At 36.6% G+C, this 19,143-nt stretch overlaps 1 protein-coding gene across 1 annotated transcript in view; it reads left to right on the top strand.

Annotated features, from left to right (window-relative positions):
- THADA (THADA armadillo repeat containing) overlaps nucleotides 1–19,143 on the top strand; it is a 285,790-nt gene that overhangs the window by 23,516 nt on the left and 243,131 nt on the right. The window contains exons 15-20 of the mRNA XM_090281217.1: nucleotides 5,937–6,088; nucleotides 8,905–9,118; nucleotides 12,510–12,645; nucleotides 12,904–13,040; nucleotides 16,123–16,281; nucleotides 17,652–17,809. Of these exons, the coding sequence (XP_090137343.1) occupies nucleotides 5,937–6,088; nucleotides 8,905–9,118; nucleotides 12,510–12,645; nucleotides 12,904–13,040; nucleotides 16,123–16,281; nucleotides 17,652–17,809 (956 nt within the window). The remainder of the gene's footprint in view (nucleotides 1–5,936; nucleotides 6,089–8,904; nucleotides 9,119–12,509; nucleotides 12,646–12,903; nucleotides 13,041–16,122; nucleotides 16,282–17,651; nucleotides 17,810–19,143) is intronic.

Below are 19,143 nucleotides of genomic sequence, written 5' to 3'. Positions count from 1 at the left end.
GGAACTGGACTACCCATGGAAAACCCATGCAGACATGGGGAGAGTTTGCAAAACCCACACAGAAAGTGGCCCTTGCCAGGAATCGGTTTTCTTTCTCCTAATCAATGTTATAATGAAAGGACATTGAATGAAATGATGTCATTCAGAAACCTGCCTTATTTGCTTTATCTTTCTACCTGTCATTAATTTTCTAATGATAATACAAATATCAAATTCAGGAAATTTAATGTTGATATAATGCTATTATCTAGCATACAGTCTATATTCAAATTTTTCCAGTTGTTTCCATAAGTGGCCTTTCTTTGGAAAAAAAAATTTTTTTTCCCTGTAATCCAAGAACCAGTCCAAGATCATACACTGCATTTCGTTGTTATATCTCTTTTACCTACTTTAATCTGAAAAGTGTCTTATTTCCTGACATTAACATTTCGGAAGGATGTATCTCAGTCTTATTGTTTCCTTATGCATTTTTGGTAGGAAAATTGCATAGGTGATGGGCTGTTTTTCTCAGGCCATCCTATCAGGAAGTACGTGATGCTGGCTTGTCCCATCATTCAGGATGATACAGTTGATAACCTGATGAAAGTAGATGTGGGAGGACAAAAATGACCTCCAAAAGGTATCCACATCAAATCCTTAGAACCCGTGAATGTGAACTTTACTTGGGAAAAGATTCTTTGCAGGTGTGATTAAGTTAAGACCTTAAAAAGAGACAGTCTCAGGTTACCTGGATGGGCCTAAGTGCCATTGCAAGTGTTGGTATAAGGGAGAGGCAAAGGGAGATGTGAAACACAGAAGAGGAGCCAGTGTGACAGTAGAGATTGGAGTGATATGGTTACAAGCCATGGAATCCTGGCAGCCACCAGAAAGTGAAAGAGACGAGTTCTCCTTTTGAGTCTCTACAGTGAGCACTGCCCTAACATCACCTTGACTTTGAACTTCTGGCTTCCAGGGCTCTGAGAGAATAGATTTCTGTGGTTTTAAGCTACCAAGTTGGTGGTAATTTGTTTCAACAGCCACAGAAATTGTATACATATAGGGGCATCCATCAATTTAGAGTATTTCAATGGTACTACAGCTGAACTTAGAAAATAAAGTTTTGTCTAAGAGTGATTGATTATCCAATTAACAAAAAGTTGTCTGTACATTTAATGTAGTTATAGTTGCACTTAGGTATAGGGGAAGTAACACCAGGCTGAATTATACTGGTAATTTTACAGTTAAGATAGTAGTTTAATATATTTAAATATACTTTAAAAGTGAAAAACCTGATTCATCTTCCTAAGGAATGAGTTACATGTAATTGGGCAGTGACTGACATCACAGTATTGTCACGGTATTTATCTTAATTAAACAACTTGGGGGAAATGCAAGTGATGCAAGTCATACTGTATCCATTAACTTTAAAGGAAGCTAAAGAGGCATGACTGTGCAGTACAGGATGGGAAGTGTAAATTTATTCTTCATCTTTCTCTCAAGAACTTTAATGTGGGTCTTTATTTTATAGAAGGTCTGCGATTCGGGATTAGTCAAATGGGTTCTGCTTTTCTCAGGAATGTCCTAGTTCAAAAAGAATAAGCCACATGCATCTTTCTTACTCAGAATAAACTATCACAGTGTTCATGGTGAAAAACTTGATTCCGCAATTGGGTTAAAGGGTTGTTTAGCAAATATTTATTTAGTACTTACAATATGTCGTGCAGCCAAGGATATGCACTGCTTCCCATTTCTGAGCTTAGATTTTAGTGAAGGAAATCAGACAGTAAATTACCAAGTAATACATAGAATTTCAGACAGGGATAAGTACTATGAAAAAATATTTCAAGGTGAGAAGGGGAGGGAGATATGGATGGCCTGGGAGGATGGGGAGTGCTAGCTGTTTCATACAGTTGTGTTAAGAGAGGGTTTCATATTTGAGCAGAGCTCTTAAAACGACCAGTGAATAGAGAAGAAATCATAAGGGAAATTAGAAAATACTTTGAGAGGAATGAAAACAAAAATTACTAAAATTTATGGGATGAAGCAAAAGCAGAGCTCATAGGGAGATTTATAGCTACCTGCCTACATTAAAAAAGAAAAAAGTTCTGAAATCAATAATCTAACTTTATACCTCAAGGAATTAGAAAAAGAAGAGCAAACCTTACCTAAAGCTAGCAGAAGGAAGGAAATAATAATGATTAGAATGGAGATAAACGAAATGGAGTGTAGAAAAACAATACAGAGAATCAACAAAACCGAAAGTTGGTTGTTATTTTTTTTAAAGATCGACAAAAATGAGAGTTTCGGCTTTACTAAGAAAAAAAGAAGGCATAAATAACTAAAATCAAAAATGAAAAAAGGATGTTTCTACTGACCTTATAGAAATAAAAACGATTGCTTAAGACAATGCTATGAACAATTGTATTTTCAGTAAATTAATAACCTGGATGAAATGGACTGATTCCTGGAAACATAAAATTACTGACTTAAGGAAATAGAAAATTTGAACTAACCTGTAGCAAGAAAAGAGATAGAGTCGGTAATCAAAGGCCTCCAAGCAAAGTCCAGGAGTGGCTTCACTGGTGAATTCTACCAAACTATTAAAGAAGAATTTTTTTTTTTCAGATTTAATGTGTTTTATTGATTAAAATATTACATTTGTGCCAATTTCCCTTCCCTCTGCTCCCCTCCACCCGGTGGCCCCCCTCCCTCCAGTTGTCCCCCCCTTTTAGATTATGTCCATTAGTTGTGCATACAGTTCCTCCCAACCTCTCTCCGTCTATTCCATTCCCTCCTACCTTGATCCCCAATTCCTATATCATCTCCCTCCCTTTCCCCATTCCCCCTCCCTGTTGACCTCCCCCCAATATGCTTCCCGTACCCACAGTTCCTTTTCCACTCTCGTTGCCTATTTAGTTTGCCTTTGTTTCATCTCCCTAGCTTCTGTTTTTTTAAACCAGTCCCTTTAACATCTCATATAACAGTGGTTTGGATCTAATGAACTCTTTCAGTTTTATTTTGTCCTGGAAACACTTTCTCTGTCCTTCTATTCTGAATGACAATTTCGCTGGATAGAGTATTCGTGGTTGTAGGTTTTGGATTTTCATTACTTTGAATATTTCTTGCCAGTCTCTTCTTGCCTGTAGGGTCTCCCTTGAGAAGTCAGCTGATAGTCTAATTGGGACCCCTTTGTACATAATTCTTTTCTTCTCTCTTGCTGCTTTTAAGATTCTCTCTTTATCTTTAATTTTTGACATTTTGATTATAATGTGTCTTGGAGTGGTTCTCCCTGGGTCCAGTCTCTTGGGAACTCTCCTTGCTTCCTGGACCTGCAAGTCTATTCCCTTCCCCAAGTCTGGGAAGTTCTCCTTTATTATATTTTCACTCAATTTTTCAAGTTCTAGTTCATCTTCCTCATTCTCTGGCAAACCAATGATTCTTATGTTGGGCCTTTTATAGCTGTCCCAGAGGTTTCTGATCCTCTCATTGTTGCTTCCCATTTCCTCTCGCTGCATTGGTTGACTGCTTGTTCCTTCTCCATATTCCAGTTTGTTGAAATGAACTCTGGATTTTTTTTTCTCACCATCTATCTCGTATGCGGTTTTGTTCCTTTCGTTATGAAAGTTTTTCGCTTCTTTCTTATCTTTTTCCTGCTCTTTTGTGAATTCTGTAAGCCACCTGATAACAATGGCCCAGAACTGAGCCTCTGACAGGTTTCTTATCTGTTCATCTGTCAGGTTCTCTATCTGCTGCCTGGTGAGCTGTGCCACCGGGATTTCTATAGTTGTCTGCCTCATTTTGACAGATGCGTTTTGTTTTCTTGGGCTGGATGTCGGGGGCAGTGCCTGTGTACGCGTCACAAATCAGCGACCGGCGCCTGCCTGTCCGCGACCTATTTCGCAGCCCTGTGGTGCTTTCTTTGGGGGCGGGGGTCCAAGATGGATTCACACAGTTATTCAGCTAGGAGACCGGGATCCGTCCTCCCGCCCCCCTGGGCCTCACTGTTCAAGGCGATGCGGCGGCCGCTCTCCCCAGCGCCGGAGTCGCGCACCGCCAGGGGCTTGACCGCAGCCGGGATTCCTCGCCGCCCCGCTGCTGTCCAGGTGCGACCGCAAACAGCACTGCCCTCTTTAACTCTTACCTGCCCAAATGGCACCGCTGGTTTATAACTTCATATGTTGGACTTCCGTGTAGTTTTATTTTCTGGAATTTCTAGTTATCCTTTGTTTTGAAGTAGTTGTATTCCTCTCTAGTTGTAGAGGGAGACCTAGCATGTCCGTCTAAGCCTCCATCTTGGCCGGAAGTCCTTAAAGAAGAATTAACACCAATCCTTCTCAAACTCTTCCAAAAAATATTGGAGAGGCTAGCATCACCCTGCTACCTAAACCAGATAGACTCCACAAGAAAATTTTAGGCTAGTTTCCCTTATGAATATAAATACAAAAATTCTTAACAAAGTACTAGCAAACCAAATCTAACAGTATTTTAAAAGTATGTATTATACACAGTGGCTAAGTAAATGGAATTTAATCCCAGGAATGTACATACAGGTGGTTCAACATAAGAAAAAAATAGTCAATGTAATATACAGTACGTACCACATTAGAACTAAGGGAAAAAAAAATATGATGATCTCAATTGATGCAGAAAAAGCATTGACAAAATTCAGCACCTTTTTATGATAAACACTCAGCAAACTAGAAATATAAGGGAACTTCCTCATTGTGATCAAGAACATTCGTGAAAAACCCACAGCCAACATTATATCCTGCTCATTGGTGAAGACAACCTTTCTCCTAAGTCAGGAACGAGACTCAGATGCTCACTTTCACCACTGCTGTTCCCTATTGTAGTAGGAGTTTTAGCCAGAACAATTAGGCAAGAGAAAGAAAGAAAAGGTATCCAAATTTGAATAGAAAAAGCAAATTTGAGCAGAGGTGTGAATGAAGCTACAAAAACTTAATTTTCTTGCTCTAGGAATTTCACAGGGTCATACTACCTTGTGAATTAAGATTAAATAAAAATACTTACTGATTTATATTGAGCAACATTTGTCAAATTAAGTAACCATAGGACTGTTTTCAGTTATTACCAGGAGTTAATTTGTTAAATGCTGTTAAGTGGTCCTCACATTCTGCTAGGAAAGCCATTATGTGCCACAGTTGTTCAGTCTTGATCCTGGAGTTCAGTGAATTCAGTGACTGTCATTCTTTTGTGTTAGTTTTTCTGTTCATTTCTTGTTGGGCCGAAATTCGTCCTTTGAGAAGAGTTGGGGAAATGTAGTTTTTAATTTCTTGTACATTCAAAAAGTATTTATATTGCTGTTATACTTGATACTGGAATAGGGTTTTGATACACAACTTTTTGTCATACTTCCTTTCCCTGAGGATTCTGTAAGCATTGCTTCACTGTCTTCTAGCACTACGTGTTGCTGTGGCCCAGAGTGAAGCCCAGCTAATTTTTTTTCCACCTTGTAGATGAATTGAGCTTTTTGCCCAAATGGCCAAAAGATTCCTTCTTTATCTTTGATGCCCAATAATTCTATTAGTCTATATTATATTGATTATTCAGTGTCAGTTTAATCGAGACATGGTAGGACTTTGGATTCTAGTTTTATGAAGATTTTTTAAAAGATGTATTTCTTAATTTATTGGCTTTTATTCAAAAAATAACTTGAGCACCTGTTATATATTACCTTTTAAACAAGAATAAAGTAGATTAAAACAAGTTTTTATTTAAACAAATTAAAAAATGTTTACTTCCTATTTGGAAAACTGTAATACTTATTACTTTATCATTTTAAGAAGTAAAATTAATAAAATTATTTTTATGCTATTATGGGTAAAGTATGAAGTGTGAATTTTTGTACACATTTTCTATAAATTTGGCCAAATAACTTCAAAATGTTGATTTCCTTTTCTTTTTATTCACTTTCAAACCTTTTTTTTTTTTTTTAGGTCAAGTCCAAACAGTGTATCAGCTGAGTCATGATATTGATGTTGGTCGTTTCCAAACACTAATAGAAAGTTTAACCAGCACTTTTGAAACAGTGAAAATTTTAGCATTTGAGCTTCTGATGAAGTTACCAAAAACAGTTGTACAGTTTCAGGTATTTGAATGTTTCCTGTGTAAACGTCTATGCGTGAAAACTTGCTATTTAAAGCAATCAGTGAGAGAACCAGTGGATTTGTCCAGGCTCTTTGCACCTGCTTTCTTCCAGCTTCTGGATGTTTCAGTATCATTAATACCTCTGCTGTTGTGGGGTGGTGGGATGGAGGTCATATTGTAGAGAAAACCAAGTCCAAATCAGTGAGGTTTGTTTTTTTAATAGTTTTGGTAAAAAGGGAGGTGTAGGAAGCAGTAGGTTTAATCGTTTACGAGATTATTGGTAGATTTCAGTCAACTGTGGTCTCTCCAGTTTCCCTGGACATATTAATATTTGTTCAAAACACATCACTTACAGTAACTTGAGTAAGAATTTTTGAGATCATCTCCCCGCTTAGCAGACTGGGAAGCTGAGTGCTACGTGAGGTAGAGAACATGTTTCTCGTCTTCCAACAAGCAATAGCTAAACTGAGACTGAAACTCAAGAGTACTTGAGGTTAACAACAGTCCTCTCCCCTGGCGCTCTCCTCCATGCATTTCCAGCCTCCACTCTCTTTCCAACACGTTACACTTCCCACCTTGGGGTGGGAACCAAGATGGGCTTGGGAATGAGAACCTGGCATGAGGACAGGTCTGCAGGGGGACCCCCAGCTCAGGGTTCTGCTTTGTCCTTCAGGCTTATTCTGGGGCTGTGAGGTCGCCAGCAGCTGTGGGGTCACTGGCTCTAGGGCCTTGCTATAGCTTCCTGTTAGAGCTGCGTAAAGGCCAGGGGCGCCTCCCGGGGCTGCAGCTGAGCCCTGGTCTGGGTTCCCGCTATGAGGCTGTGTTTAGGGCATGACAGGCTGTGGCTGCTGACGGATTCTGTAGGAGCACATGTCAGAAAGAATAGGGTGTCTGTCCCCATGGCTTTTAGATGGTGTTACAAGATCTCAGAGCATCTTTTCTAACTTAGATCCATTTTGGAGTTGCTCACTAGGGTTCACCTCTCTGGTTTTCAGGTGCCCCAATGAGCAGAAGCTTCTTTGGTGCTTTAGCTTCTAACTTTTGTACTGTATAGAGTTTTTAAAGAAGATACTTTATCTTATTCTATGAGTATTTCCTTTGTTCTTTCCCATACCTCCTTGCCCCTCGCTCCTTGTTTTATCACACTGTAGCCATTTAAAATTATGTCTCATTTCTGGCAAATATTTTGAGACTCCCTGGAGTGGAGAAGGTACATTACAGGACCTATACGAAAGACCTGGTCCTCAAATGAATTATGAAGGTTCCTTAGGAGGCCTCTGTATCTCTAATTTGATAATCTTGTGCTTGGTATATAGACACTAACTCTAGAATTCAGGAAACATAGTAGCACATATGACTTGCTCTAGGCTTTTGGTGGTTCTAGTATCTGGTCTGGCTTGAATATTAGTCAGATGATCTTAGGAATAGGCATTCAAGATTTTAAAATATTAGTTACATATTTCCAAAGGCCTTCTTTGGGTATAACTTATATTAATATATAGTTAATATTTTAATATAGTTAACTTTAAAACATTTTTGAATGCTAACCTAAGCTCTCTAAGAATGTGTATATATATATGTTTATACACATACACACACACACACACACATATATCCATACACACACACACAGATATGTATATATAAAATCTGTTGCTCTTCTTTCTTGTGGAACGGCATATCCATGGTCTTTATATTTTGATTGACCTCAGATGTTAGAACAAAGATACTTTAGATTCCAAAGTCTTTATATTATGTTTCTTACTAACTGGTAAGTTAAGGAATTCAGAGACTTAACTGTTAGTTACAAAAAATGGCTTAGTTGCTTAATTGGTTCTTTCAAATAGCATTTAGAGTTGAGCTTTTGGACACTGTTTTTAAGTTTTTTACATCATAGAAAATTAAACATATCAAAAAGCAAAGAATTTCAATTGAAATAAACTGATATTTGAATTAGTACAGTTGACATCATTAATTGTGAGTGTACCTATAGTGAAATTCAAAATTGAGTTTATAATGATTTTTTTCCTTATATTAGATAGCGATGGAATAGTCCTAGTTGAATCAGTATTATTGAGCAGTGAAACACTGAGTTCCAGCATGGTAAACATGCCCCTTGTCAATCGTGGAGATGGGACTAGGACCCACGTCCCCTGTCCTCAGCCCACTGCCTTTCCATGGGTATTACAGGGAATAGTCCTTTGTTCGGTCTTTTCTAGGATGGGGCTATGTGAGTGGATTTGTACATGAGTTCTAGGTGTGGGAGCTCTGGTGCAGAAGTTCTGAGGCTTCTCTGATTACTGTATTTTCTACGCATATACATGGAGCTTTGCCAGGAACAGCCTGGTGGATTTGCATTTTTGTATGGATTTGTACTTTCCTCCTTTGAACTAGCTCTGTGGGAAGAGGGAAGGGAGCAGGGCAAGACTGTGCTGACCAGGTAAAACAACCTGGATATGCAAAAGAACTCTGTCTATATATATATAGAAATAATGGAGATGATCCGGCTATGGTCATAGCAGAATTCCTGCAGGAAAAAGTGCACTTTTGCTGAAGAAAGAGGTACTTTTTTAAAAAAGCTTTATCAATGTTGAATTTCCCAACTGATGTTATTTTCAAGACCTTCGTCACTAGAAGTGATTAATAATAATCATTAATTACTATAATAAAAACTCTAACCTATATTCAGGGGAAAAAGGGAATTCATGTGCTTATTGCGTTGCAGTTATGTAGCAGGCTCTCTTTTTAAATATGTGATATTGCTTCAAATTAAAGAAATGTCTTAGTGACAGTTACTGGGCCTGTGCTTTATTCCAGGATTCAGAGAAACTGCAAGGCTTATTCCAGGCAGCGCTGGCGCTCAGCACCAGTACCAAACCATATGACTGTGTAACAGCTTCCTACCTGCTGAACTTCTTGATCTGCCAGAATGCTCTGCCGTCATCTCTGTCCGCCCACGTAAAAACTCAGCAGGATGCCTGTGGAAATGGAGATAAGTCTGCTGCTGTGGTGGAAAGTAACACATTAATGGGTTTGTATTGAGTACATGACCTTTTGCTCTTATTTATCAAAACCAATATCTTACTCGTTCATTATTCATTTGGTTAGAATAGCTAATGGTTAAACGTTTCTTTGTGTTTTTTTTATTTAAGTTTACCAGCATAGTACTTGACCAGCTTATGAGAATACCATGGGTTTCTCTCATGCAAATAAATATTTTTCTCAGCTGTAACACTAGTTTTTAAACAGATGTTCATAGTAAATGAGTAGATATACCAATGTACATTAACAAAGCTGTTATTCAACTCTTTCTCTACTAAAAGTGTACTTTTTCTTATGCAGAAATTGTACCCTGACTGTAGCCAGATCACCTTTGTTACTTCTGTATAGAGCAGAGAGTTCCTTTGTTTCTTGGGGTTTGAGTTTTAACTGGCTACCATACCCCTGCTTTTTACTCTAAAATCTGGGGTCTGAGATGGCTTAAATCTAGGGATTTCAACAAATATTTGTGGGAGAGTTATATACTTAATTTTATGCTAATAAATCTTCATTTTGAAATTATACTGGAAATTAGGACAAATAGGGATTTTTGTTTTTTCACAAAAAGAGGTTAGATACAGAGTTGAAAAGTATCTCTTCCAAGTTTTAAAACTTTATGAAATGTTCCAAATATTCAAAAATATTTAAATATATATAGGATTTAAATAATAATGTAAAAATTAACAAGTTCCCAAGCTAACTGATAACATCCAGCTGTACAACTGCAGCCATACCTTTGAAGGCCCTCCTTTATTATAGCTGCCTCTCCCCAGCATGTAATTACTATTCTGTGTTTTATATTAATCTTTCATCTTGTTTTTACCAAAATTTTACCATCTGTGTATATACCATTAAACAATATATTATTTACTTATACATGATTTTGAATTTTATATAAATAGTACTGTATATTATATACATTTACTAAAGTTTATCAGTGCATTCTCCTGTTGATGGACTTTTTTTCCTAAATGAATAATGCTGATGTGAACATTCTTGTATAGCTTTTCTAATGCATATGTCTAAGAGTTTATAGTAAACAAAAAGTAGAATAGCCTAGTCATAAAGTTTGTCCATCTTCAACTTTATTAGATGATGCCAAGTAGAATTTCAAATTAGACTCCCACCTATAAATTATGAGAGTTGTGCTGCCTCTCATTATCACTATAACTTGCTATTATCAGAGTTTTAAAATTTGCAGAATATTAAATGGTATCTCACTGTGGTTTAATCTTGCCTTTTTCTCATTGCTAATGTAACTGAGCATCCTTTTCTATGCTTATAAGCTGTTCATTTTTCCCCTTTGGTAAAATGTTTTTTCATGTCATTTATTCAGTTTTCTATGGAGTTGTTACTTTCCTATTGATTTTTAGGTGTTCTTGACATGTCCCTAATATTAATAACTTACTGCTTATACACAATTCTAAAATTTAAAATATAATATTTTCCTTCTGAGTGGTGAGGGAAGACATCTACTGTTCTAGGTAAACTGTATAATCTCATGTAAAGGAATGAAACTGGACCCACTACCTCATACCATATACAAAAATTAGCTTAAAAATGAATCAAAGACTTAAATAAAAGCACTGAAAAGAAAAAACTCTTAGAAGAAAACATGGATGTAAATTTTTGTAATCTTGAGGTAGGGAGTGGTTTGTTGGATATGATACCCAAAACACAAACAACAAAGGAAAGTTGGATAAATTAGACTTCTTCAAACTTGTTGTGTCAAGGACACCATCATGAAAGTGAAAAGGAAATGGCAGAATGGGAAAAATATTTGCAAATCTTTTATCTGGTAAGGGATTTCTATCCAGAATATATAAAGAGCTTTTACAGTTTATAATAAAAGAATGTGACCAAATTTTAAAATGGACAAAGAATCTGAATAGGCGAAAAGTTAAATATGAACAATAAGTCCATGTAAGGATGCTCAACATCATTAGCCATTAGGGAAATGCAAATCAAAATCACAGTGAGGTGTTACTTCATAATGAGTGGGATGACAGTAATAATAATAATAATAATAATAATAATAATAATAATAATAAAAAGATAATAGCAAGTGTTGAAGATGAGGAGAAAGTGGATCCCTCATAAATTCTGATGGGAATGTAAAATGGTGCAGCCACTTCAGAAAACAGTCTGGCAGTTCCCCAAAAGATTAAATAGAGAGTTACCATATAACTCCACAGTTTCACTCTTTAGCATTGTCTTAGTCAGCTCAGGCTGCTATAACAAGATATTATAGACTGGATAGCTTAAGCAATAGACTTTTTTTTCAGTTCTGAAGGCTAGGAAGTTCAAGATTAAGGTGCTGGCAGTTTCCTTTCCTGGTGGGGACCTCCTTCCTGGCTTGCAGACAGGAACCTTCTTGCTTTGTGCTCACGTGGAGGAGAGAGATTGAGTTATGGTCTCTTTTCCTCTTCTTATAAAGACACTGATCCCATCAGGAGGGTCCCATCCTCATGACCTCATTGAAATCTAACTACTTCCAGAAGGCTGAACCTCCAAATATCACCACATTGAGGGTTAGGGCTTCAACATAAAATTTGGGGGCGATACAAGCATTCAGTTCATAATGGGCATATACTTAAGAGAACAAATAAGAACTTATACATGAATGTTCATAGCAGCAGTATTAATAACAGCTAAAAAGTGGAAACAACCTGCATGTTTATGAATTGATGAATGGATAAACAAAATGTGGTATATCCATACAATGGACTATATTATTTATCTGTAAACAAGAATGAAATCTTGATACATGCTACAACAGGGGTGAACTTTGAAAACATTACACTATGTGATATGTCCAGAATAGGCAAATCTATAGCGACAGAAAAGTAGATCTGTGGTTGCCTAGGGCTTGGGAAGATGAGAAGTCCAGGGAAGGGAGTGACTGCTCATGGGGTGAGGAATTTTTTATGGGAAAGATGAAAATGTTCTCAAATTGATTGTGGTGATAGTTGCACGTATCTGTGAATACGGTTATACTAAAGACAACTGACTTATATACTTTAAAGGTATAGGTTATGTCATATATGATTTATATCACAATAAATCTATTTTTTAAAATATGCTGTCCAAACAGCATTGACACATGGGCCTAGGGTCTAATACCCCAAATAGAGGATTCCAGGAGGAATGAGTCAGAGCGAATGCTGTAAATGGATCCAGGAAGTTAGGAAAAGACACTCAGGTTTACTATAACTGGGAATGGATAGCAGGCCAAATAACCTCGAAAGATCTTTTTTTATTCAAAACCTCTAGTATAAAGAACAGTTGAGTTGGATGTTTTCATGGGAACCATTTTGCTATTCACAAATTTATAAGTGTGTTTTTAAACTTGCATTACTTTTACTTTTGTTTGTTTTTTTTAGTTATCAAGTGCTTGTTGGAAAATCTTGAGGAAGAAATATCTCAGGCTGAAAATTCTCTGCTTCAGGCAGCAGCATCATTTCCAATGTATGGACGAGTTCACTGTATAACAAAGGCTTTGCAGAAGTTATCTCTAAAGTAAGTGTATCCACAGTTCTCTTCTGAACACTTATTTCTGGGCTCAAAACGCTTGCTGGAATGTGTCCAGGGAAAGGACCTTACAGATAATTAAAAATTACACACACACACACACACACACATTTTTATTTCTTAAATGTTTCATAAATTGCACAGTTTTGGAACTCCAATTTTCTTAACTCCTTTTATCTGTTGATTTCTATTTACAAAATGTGATTTTTGCTCTTAGTATTAATTCCCCTACCGCCCTTGCTGCAGCAGCCTGCAGTTGGTGAGTGAGTGGAGACCTGTGGTGGAGAAGCTCCTTGTGACGTCCTACAGGCTTTCTGCTGTGGTGTCCCCAGTCATTCAGAGCTCTTCCCCGGAAGGCCTCATCCCAATGGACACTGATTCAGGTGAGCAAAGAAAGCAAGCTTGAATTAATATATTTTTCTTTTCATTTAAATTTTCCCCTAATCATTTCTTTGGAGAGTTATACATGCTAAGTAGGGGAGAAACGTAACTATTATTAGTAATATTTCTGCCTTTTAAATATCTTTAAGCGTTACAAAATAACCTAAGTAAATAAATAAATAACAATGTGAAGAGTCAGGCACTTCCTCCCCTGGGGTATATTGGGTTTTGTAATATTGTCATTTCAGAACACAGCCTACCGAGTAATTGCTGGGACTGGGAGAGCAGGCAGTTATAAATTAGAGAGGCGGCAGCTGAAATGGTTCAGTCAGAGAAGGCAACATTTTAGAAATCTGAATGGGCAAAAACCATTTAATTAGACAAATAGGAGGAGATACTCAAAATGCCCCCATTTAATATCATGAACTTGCATCTGTCTTTTCCCTCCCAACCCCTGTGCCTTTGCAAATGGCCCTGCCACAGGAGTCTAGAACTGCTTGACCTCTTGTGCTTCTTGTTTTTAGCCTATCTCTACATTCTTTCAGTGTTATCCTTAAATATCTTTTCAATCTCTTTTCTTTTTATCTGCATCTTCTTAGTTACTCCAGGCTTTTATCGTCTCTTGTTTGTACTACAGAGGCCTCTCAACTGGTTTCCCAGGCCTACTCTTATCTCCTTCTTGCTACACCCAAAGTAATCTTTTCTAATCATATAATTCATCATGTTACAATAATCTTTACATGGCCCCTGTGCCCTGCCCCACCCAACCTCCCTTATTTCAAATACTTTAGTGACCTGCAACCAGGTCTTGTAATGTTTTGGCTTCTGCTACCTTCCCAGTCTTGTGTTCTACTGCTCTCCACTTCCCACAGGGTGCTTCTGCATGGGATGCTGCACTTCAACAGGGATCTTGTCTGCCTTCTTCCCCTTGTGCTTAGCACAGTGCCTGGTAGAAATAGGTACACAATTAAATATTGGTTCTAATGAATAAACCAATGAATGAACAATTCCTGAAAGGGCGGGGACTAAATTTAGTGCCTGGGGTGCCCTAAGTGGTATATAGTAACATACCTGAACTACAACGGGCCAGAAGGGATTGGCTGTTAAAACCTAGAAAATCATGAAGCAAATTTACATTTTGTCTTGAAATAAAGTCTGAATACATTTTGGAGCGCACATGAGAGTCTTATATTAAAAACACACAGAATATATCATAAACACACTGCATCATACAAGGTAATACCCTGGACTGATCATTTAAGTAACCTGGAGGTGCATGTTTGCATAGAAAATGTTAGGTTTTGCTCTTTACTAAATATGAGCTGGAAAATGAGTGATGGTTCATGATTCTAAGGTGTAGTTACTTATTTATTTTGGCTGATAGTCAAGATACCAAAATTTGATGCCTTAGTTTCCCTACTTAGTGCATAAGAATAAAGAACACCCACTCTTATAGCTAATATTTGGATCTGGCAAATACCGGTACAGGATGGGGACAAAAGTAGGTTTACAGCCAAGTGTCGCTGGTTCGATTCCCAGTCAGGGCACATGACTAGGTTGCACGTCAGGTCCCCAGTTGGGGGTGCGAGTGAGAGGCAACCACACAGTGATGTTTCTCTCCCTCTCATTCTCCTTTCCCCTCTCTCTAAAAATAAATAAACAAACAAACAAATAAATAAATTTTTTAAAAGTAGGTTTACAGTGTTGATATGGAAAATAATACAATAATTAATAAATAATAATACAAGAATAAACTCTGTTTCTCTTACTCACAACTGTGAACCGACTTTTGCCCTAACCTGTATGCTCTGGATGAGAAATCTTGCATATTTGTCACCTGTTGTGGGTAGGGCCCACAGAGTATGCTACCATTACAGTTGTTAACATTTTAAAATACCTGTTGATCTCAAACACTTTGTGGCACACTGATTCCTTAATTCTGCATTTTTCTCTCTGGTTGTCTTGTTTTTTTTTCTGCCTTTTCCCCTGAATTCCTTGAAAAAAGTCACCCCAGAAAGCCATAAAAAATGAATGGTAGCGTTCTTAAAATTTCACTCTGATCATCCCTCTTTATTCTTAGTCTTGATAGTTACTTTTAGGCCAGTGCTTCTCTTTCATGGCTGTCAAAATAGTTTGTTTTTGGCAAAATTTCCTGGAAACCACAGGAGAACATAAGATGTCTGTTGAATCCTCATGATAGCAGTTTGGGTCTTTGTATTTCCCATAATACCTAAAATATAGTGTATGTAATCAGTATATAGTAAATAAATACCTGTTCTTTGATGTGCTCTTTCGTTTTGGATGATTACCTGTTTTTCTTTTCTTTAAAACTGGGCCTGGCTAGCTCTTTATTACCTAGCTGTCCATTCATTCCTTCAGCGCATGTTACTGAACCTCTGCCATGAGCCAATTTCTGTTCCAGGCACTGGCCACGCAGCAGTGAACAGACAGATCAGTTTTACTCTCATGGAGCTTACATGTTCTGATCCAGTGAGTGCTTAGGGAATCAAAATGAAGTTTAATATAATACTGGGACTGGGAGACATACTTAGAAAGCGGTGTGTTACATAATGCATTTAAAGTCAAATATGGAGTCTTTATGATATTCCTGGGCTCTAAAAGATTGTTTTTGTTGGAGGTGGGGTTTATTTTATTTTATTTTTTTAACTTTTTCCCTTTAAACCTTGATAACTTATGTTGGAGATAGGAAAACAACCTCTTAAAACACAATTTATAAACATTTATTGCTCTTCTTTCCCATGATTGATCACCATATTTAAGATTCTTAGACAGCACTAAGAAAAGCGGTTTAAGTGCAATGGCACCCTTTGTCCTACGGACAGTTTCTGTTGTGTTTTGTTGTCCACGCTTCAACCTATTTAATATATTTTAAAAGTACTCTCAGTGTCATTAAGACCTTATATAAATAAATTTCACATTATCCATCTCGTTAGTCACTTCTGATAGAGCTGATTATCAAGTATGGAAAATTACAAAATTTGGGGGGGCAAATACCTCCAAGGAAAATTGGCATTGGGTGTGGAACTGGGGTTTTATATGCCGTCATCTCTCTCTCTCTCTCAGAGTCAGCAAGCCGCTTACAGATGATCCTGAATGAGATTCAGCCACGAGATACTAATGATTACTTCAGTCAAGCCAAAGTATTGAAAGAACGTGATAGCTTTGATTTGGAGGACTTGAATGCCAGTATACCAAATATTGATACTTCTGCAGAGATCAAAGGTAGCATATATTAAATCAGTATTGTAATGAGTGTTTAAGTGACAAAGAAAAAAATGTACAAAATGCCCTTTTTATATAGTAAGTCAGGGGCTGCAGATATGTACAGAAGATTTTTTTTTTTAATGAAATCTTTTTTGAGCTTATAAATGATTTATTTGGGGAATGAGTTTATAAAACTTTTACCAGAAATGGTGTGCCTTGGTGCAGTATATAAGGTGCTACAAAAAAAGCATTCGAGTGCTAAAACCCGTCTCAACAGCCAGGTGATGATGTAAGAGCAGTGATGCATGGTGAACTTGGGTTTGGACAGCAATCGGCTATTCGCAGTATGGTACATTGTTGTCTGTTGTGAGCGTCCTTACGGTCAAGCAGCCTTTGAAAGGAAACAAGCCTTATTGCTCAGTCAGATGTGAGCTGCTCTGTTGTACCAAACTCCAGAATTTGAGTTCTTACTGTTTATTTTCTCATTGGTTGTAGTTTATAATTTTCTAGAATGCTACAAAAAAGTCATCAGAAGCAGTATCTTAGTGATTTATTCACATTCTACATTCTCCACTAGATGGGGATGTTGTCTTGTAAAAATTTCTGTTTTTTTCTTAATTACACAAAATAACATATATATGTTTATTATACTAGTTTCAAATAATACAGAGGTAATGTGATTTAAAAAAAAATTAAATTTATCTTCTTCTCCCTAATCCCACCTCTTCTCTTTGAGTGTATATCCTTTTAGACCTGTTTTATGTATTTATGTGTATGTACATTTATCCTTTTAGTTTAGTGGGCTTTTAAAAACACAAGTGGGATTACATTGTAAATATTGTTTTGTTTACTTACCTTTTAAATTTAATGACTTGTCTTGGATTTTTTTTTTTTTTTTATATTAGTACTAAAACTTGAAAAAGAGAGTAAGAATAGTTATAGCTTATTTGCCAGGAAATTTAAATATATTTTGAAATCAATTTGTATTTTCATTTGATTTAAATAGTCCTATCCTACTCTTTTACTGATAGAACAGCTACTCTCACCAACATAAATAGTGAACTATATTTGTTATAGTCATATTTTATGGATGACTGAGTGGCAGAGGGAGTTTATTTAATTAATTTCCAGAGGTTAGATGTAAGTTTTGAAACAATATCGTATTGATTTTAAAATTTATTTTGAAAATAATTTATTTTAAAAAGACAGCGTGATATCTATTCATAGGACATGCTCAACAAATGTTAGTTATTTTCTCCTGAGTAAATATAATTTATGACAAATTGGTTTGTTTAGGCAGATTATTCTTGGGGAAATGATAAATAAGCTTGTTCTAAGAAACCTGGGATGTGAGCATGCAAGTGTTGCAATAGATTTCTTTTTTTAAGGTAAAGAAGGAAAAACATGTGATGTAACCGCTCAGATGGTGCTCGTATGCTGTTGGAGAAGTATGAAGGAAGTCTCTTTACTTCTAGGCACACTGTGCCAGCTCCTCCCCGCGCAGCCTGTGCCAGAACCTCCTGGTGGATTATTGACGACGGAGCAGGTAGCATAGACGTTTATTTCACCTGGTGTAATTTCTGGTCAAAGCATGCATCACAACCTTTTATTTATAACTCAACTTAAAAAAAAAGAGGTTTGAATATTTCTTAAATAAAGTTTATGGTAGTTTAAGGATTAGACCTTGCAATACATTTCAAAACTATGGCATTTTTAGAAACATTTTTTTCTAAGTTATATAAATAACTGTAGATTTTTACCTCACTTTTAACTTCAATATTATCATTAATTTCAATCAACACATACAAATTTTAATTTTAATTTTAAATGAAATTGTCTACCTAGTAAAACTCCACGAACTTCTTAAATTTTGCGAAGAAGAAAATAGTACTCTATTGGTTGATTATGAATCTCTTGTTTCCCACAACGTTGGTAATAAAGTTGTAGTCCCTTTGGTTTGTTGGTTTTTATTTTAAGACCACAAAGTTAGTTCACCATCTGGGACTGTTCAAGTGACTTGAGTGCAGTGTTTACAAGAAATTAGCTTACCATAAGCATTTCATTTGGAAATATTTTAGATTTATTAGATTTCTGTTTTTAATTGATTCCCTCTTCCTCTCCATATGGTTTCAACAAATCCATTTTCCAGCAACGATATATAACATGTACTTTCATTTTTAACCTTTTTCAAATAAAGATAATTTTTCCCTTAGGGTGTTACAACATTTAAGAACAAAACAAACATTGTTGTATGCTAATGCTGCTTATTTCTATAATAACCGTGTGACTAGTTCCATGGAAATAACGCTAACATTTTTATTCTCACACTCTCTTAGGCTCATGTGCCTACATCTGGTTAACAGCTGGGCTTGTGGTGATGTTGCAAGGCCCTGAGATGGAGAATGACAGAGGGAACAGTACACTGCCAGCATCATTATGTTCCTTATTCTCTTCCAAATCAAATAGGCGTTAGTGTCTTAGAGTTACTTGCAGTCATTGCTGGTGACTGGCTGTAGTGCCAATGCCAACATCTTTGCTGAGGAATCCAGCTATGATTAATGATTACCTCACTGATGTTCACCATCTTACTAAGCAGTAAACATATGCTAGAGTCCCTTGACTTCTCAACTTTTCAAGGACAAGTTAAAACAGTTTTTTCCGGCTTGTTGGATTTTTTTTTTTTTTTAATCAAGTAAGGGAAACCTTTGCTTTTACTGTAACTGAAAAAGACCTAAAAGCTTCCTATGAAAATTATTTTGCCTTGACACCTTTCCTATAGCACCCAAACCTAATGAATTTAATTTATGTGAGATAACCATATTAATATTGAGAGTTAATATAAAATGTTTGTAAAAGAACAACAGCAATAATAACAAAGAG

This window comes from Furipterus horrens, unplaced genomic scaffold (assembly GCF_987537825.1).
Source record: "Furipterus horrens unplaced genomic scaffold, mFurHor1.1.pri manual_scaffold_6, whole genome shotgun sequence".
Classification (NCBI taxonomy): Eukaryota; Metazoa; Chordata; class Mammalia; order Chiroptera; family Furipteridae; genus Furipterus; species Furipterus horrens.
This window is presented reverse-complemented; position numbering and strand designations above follow the sequence as displayed.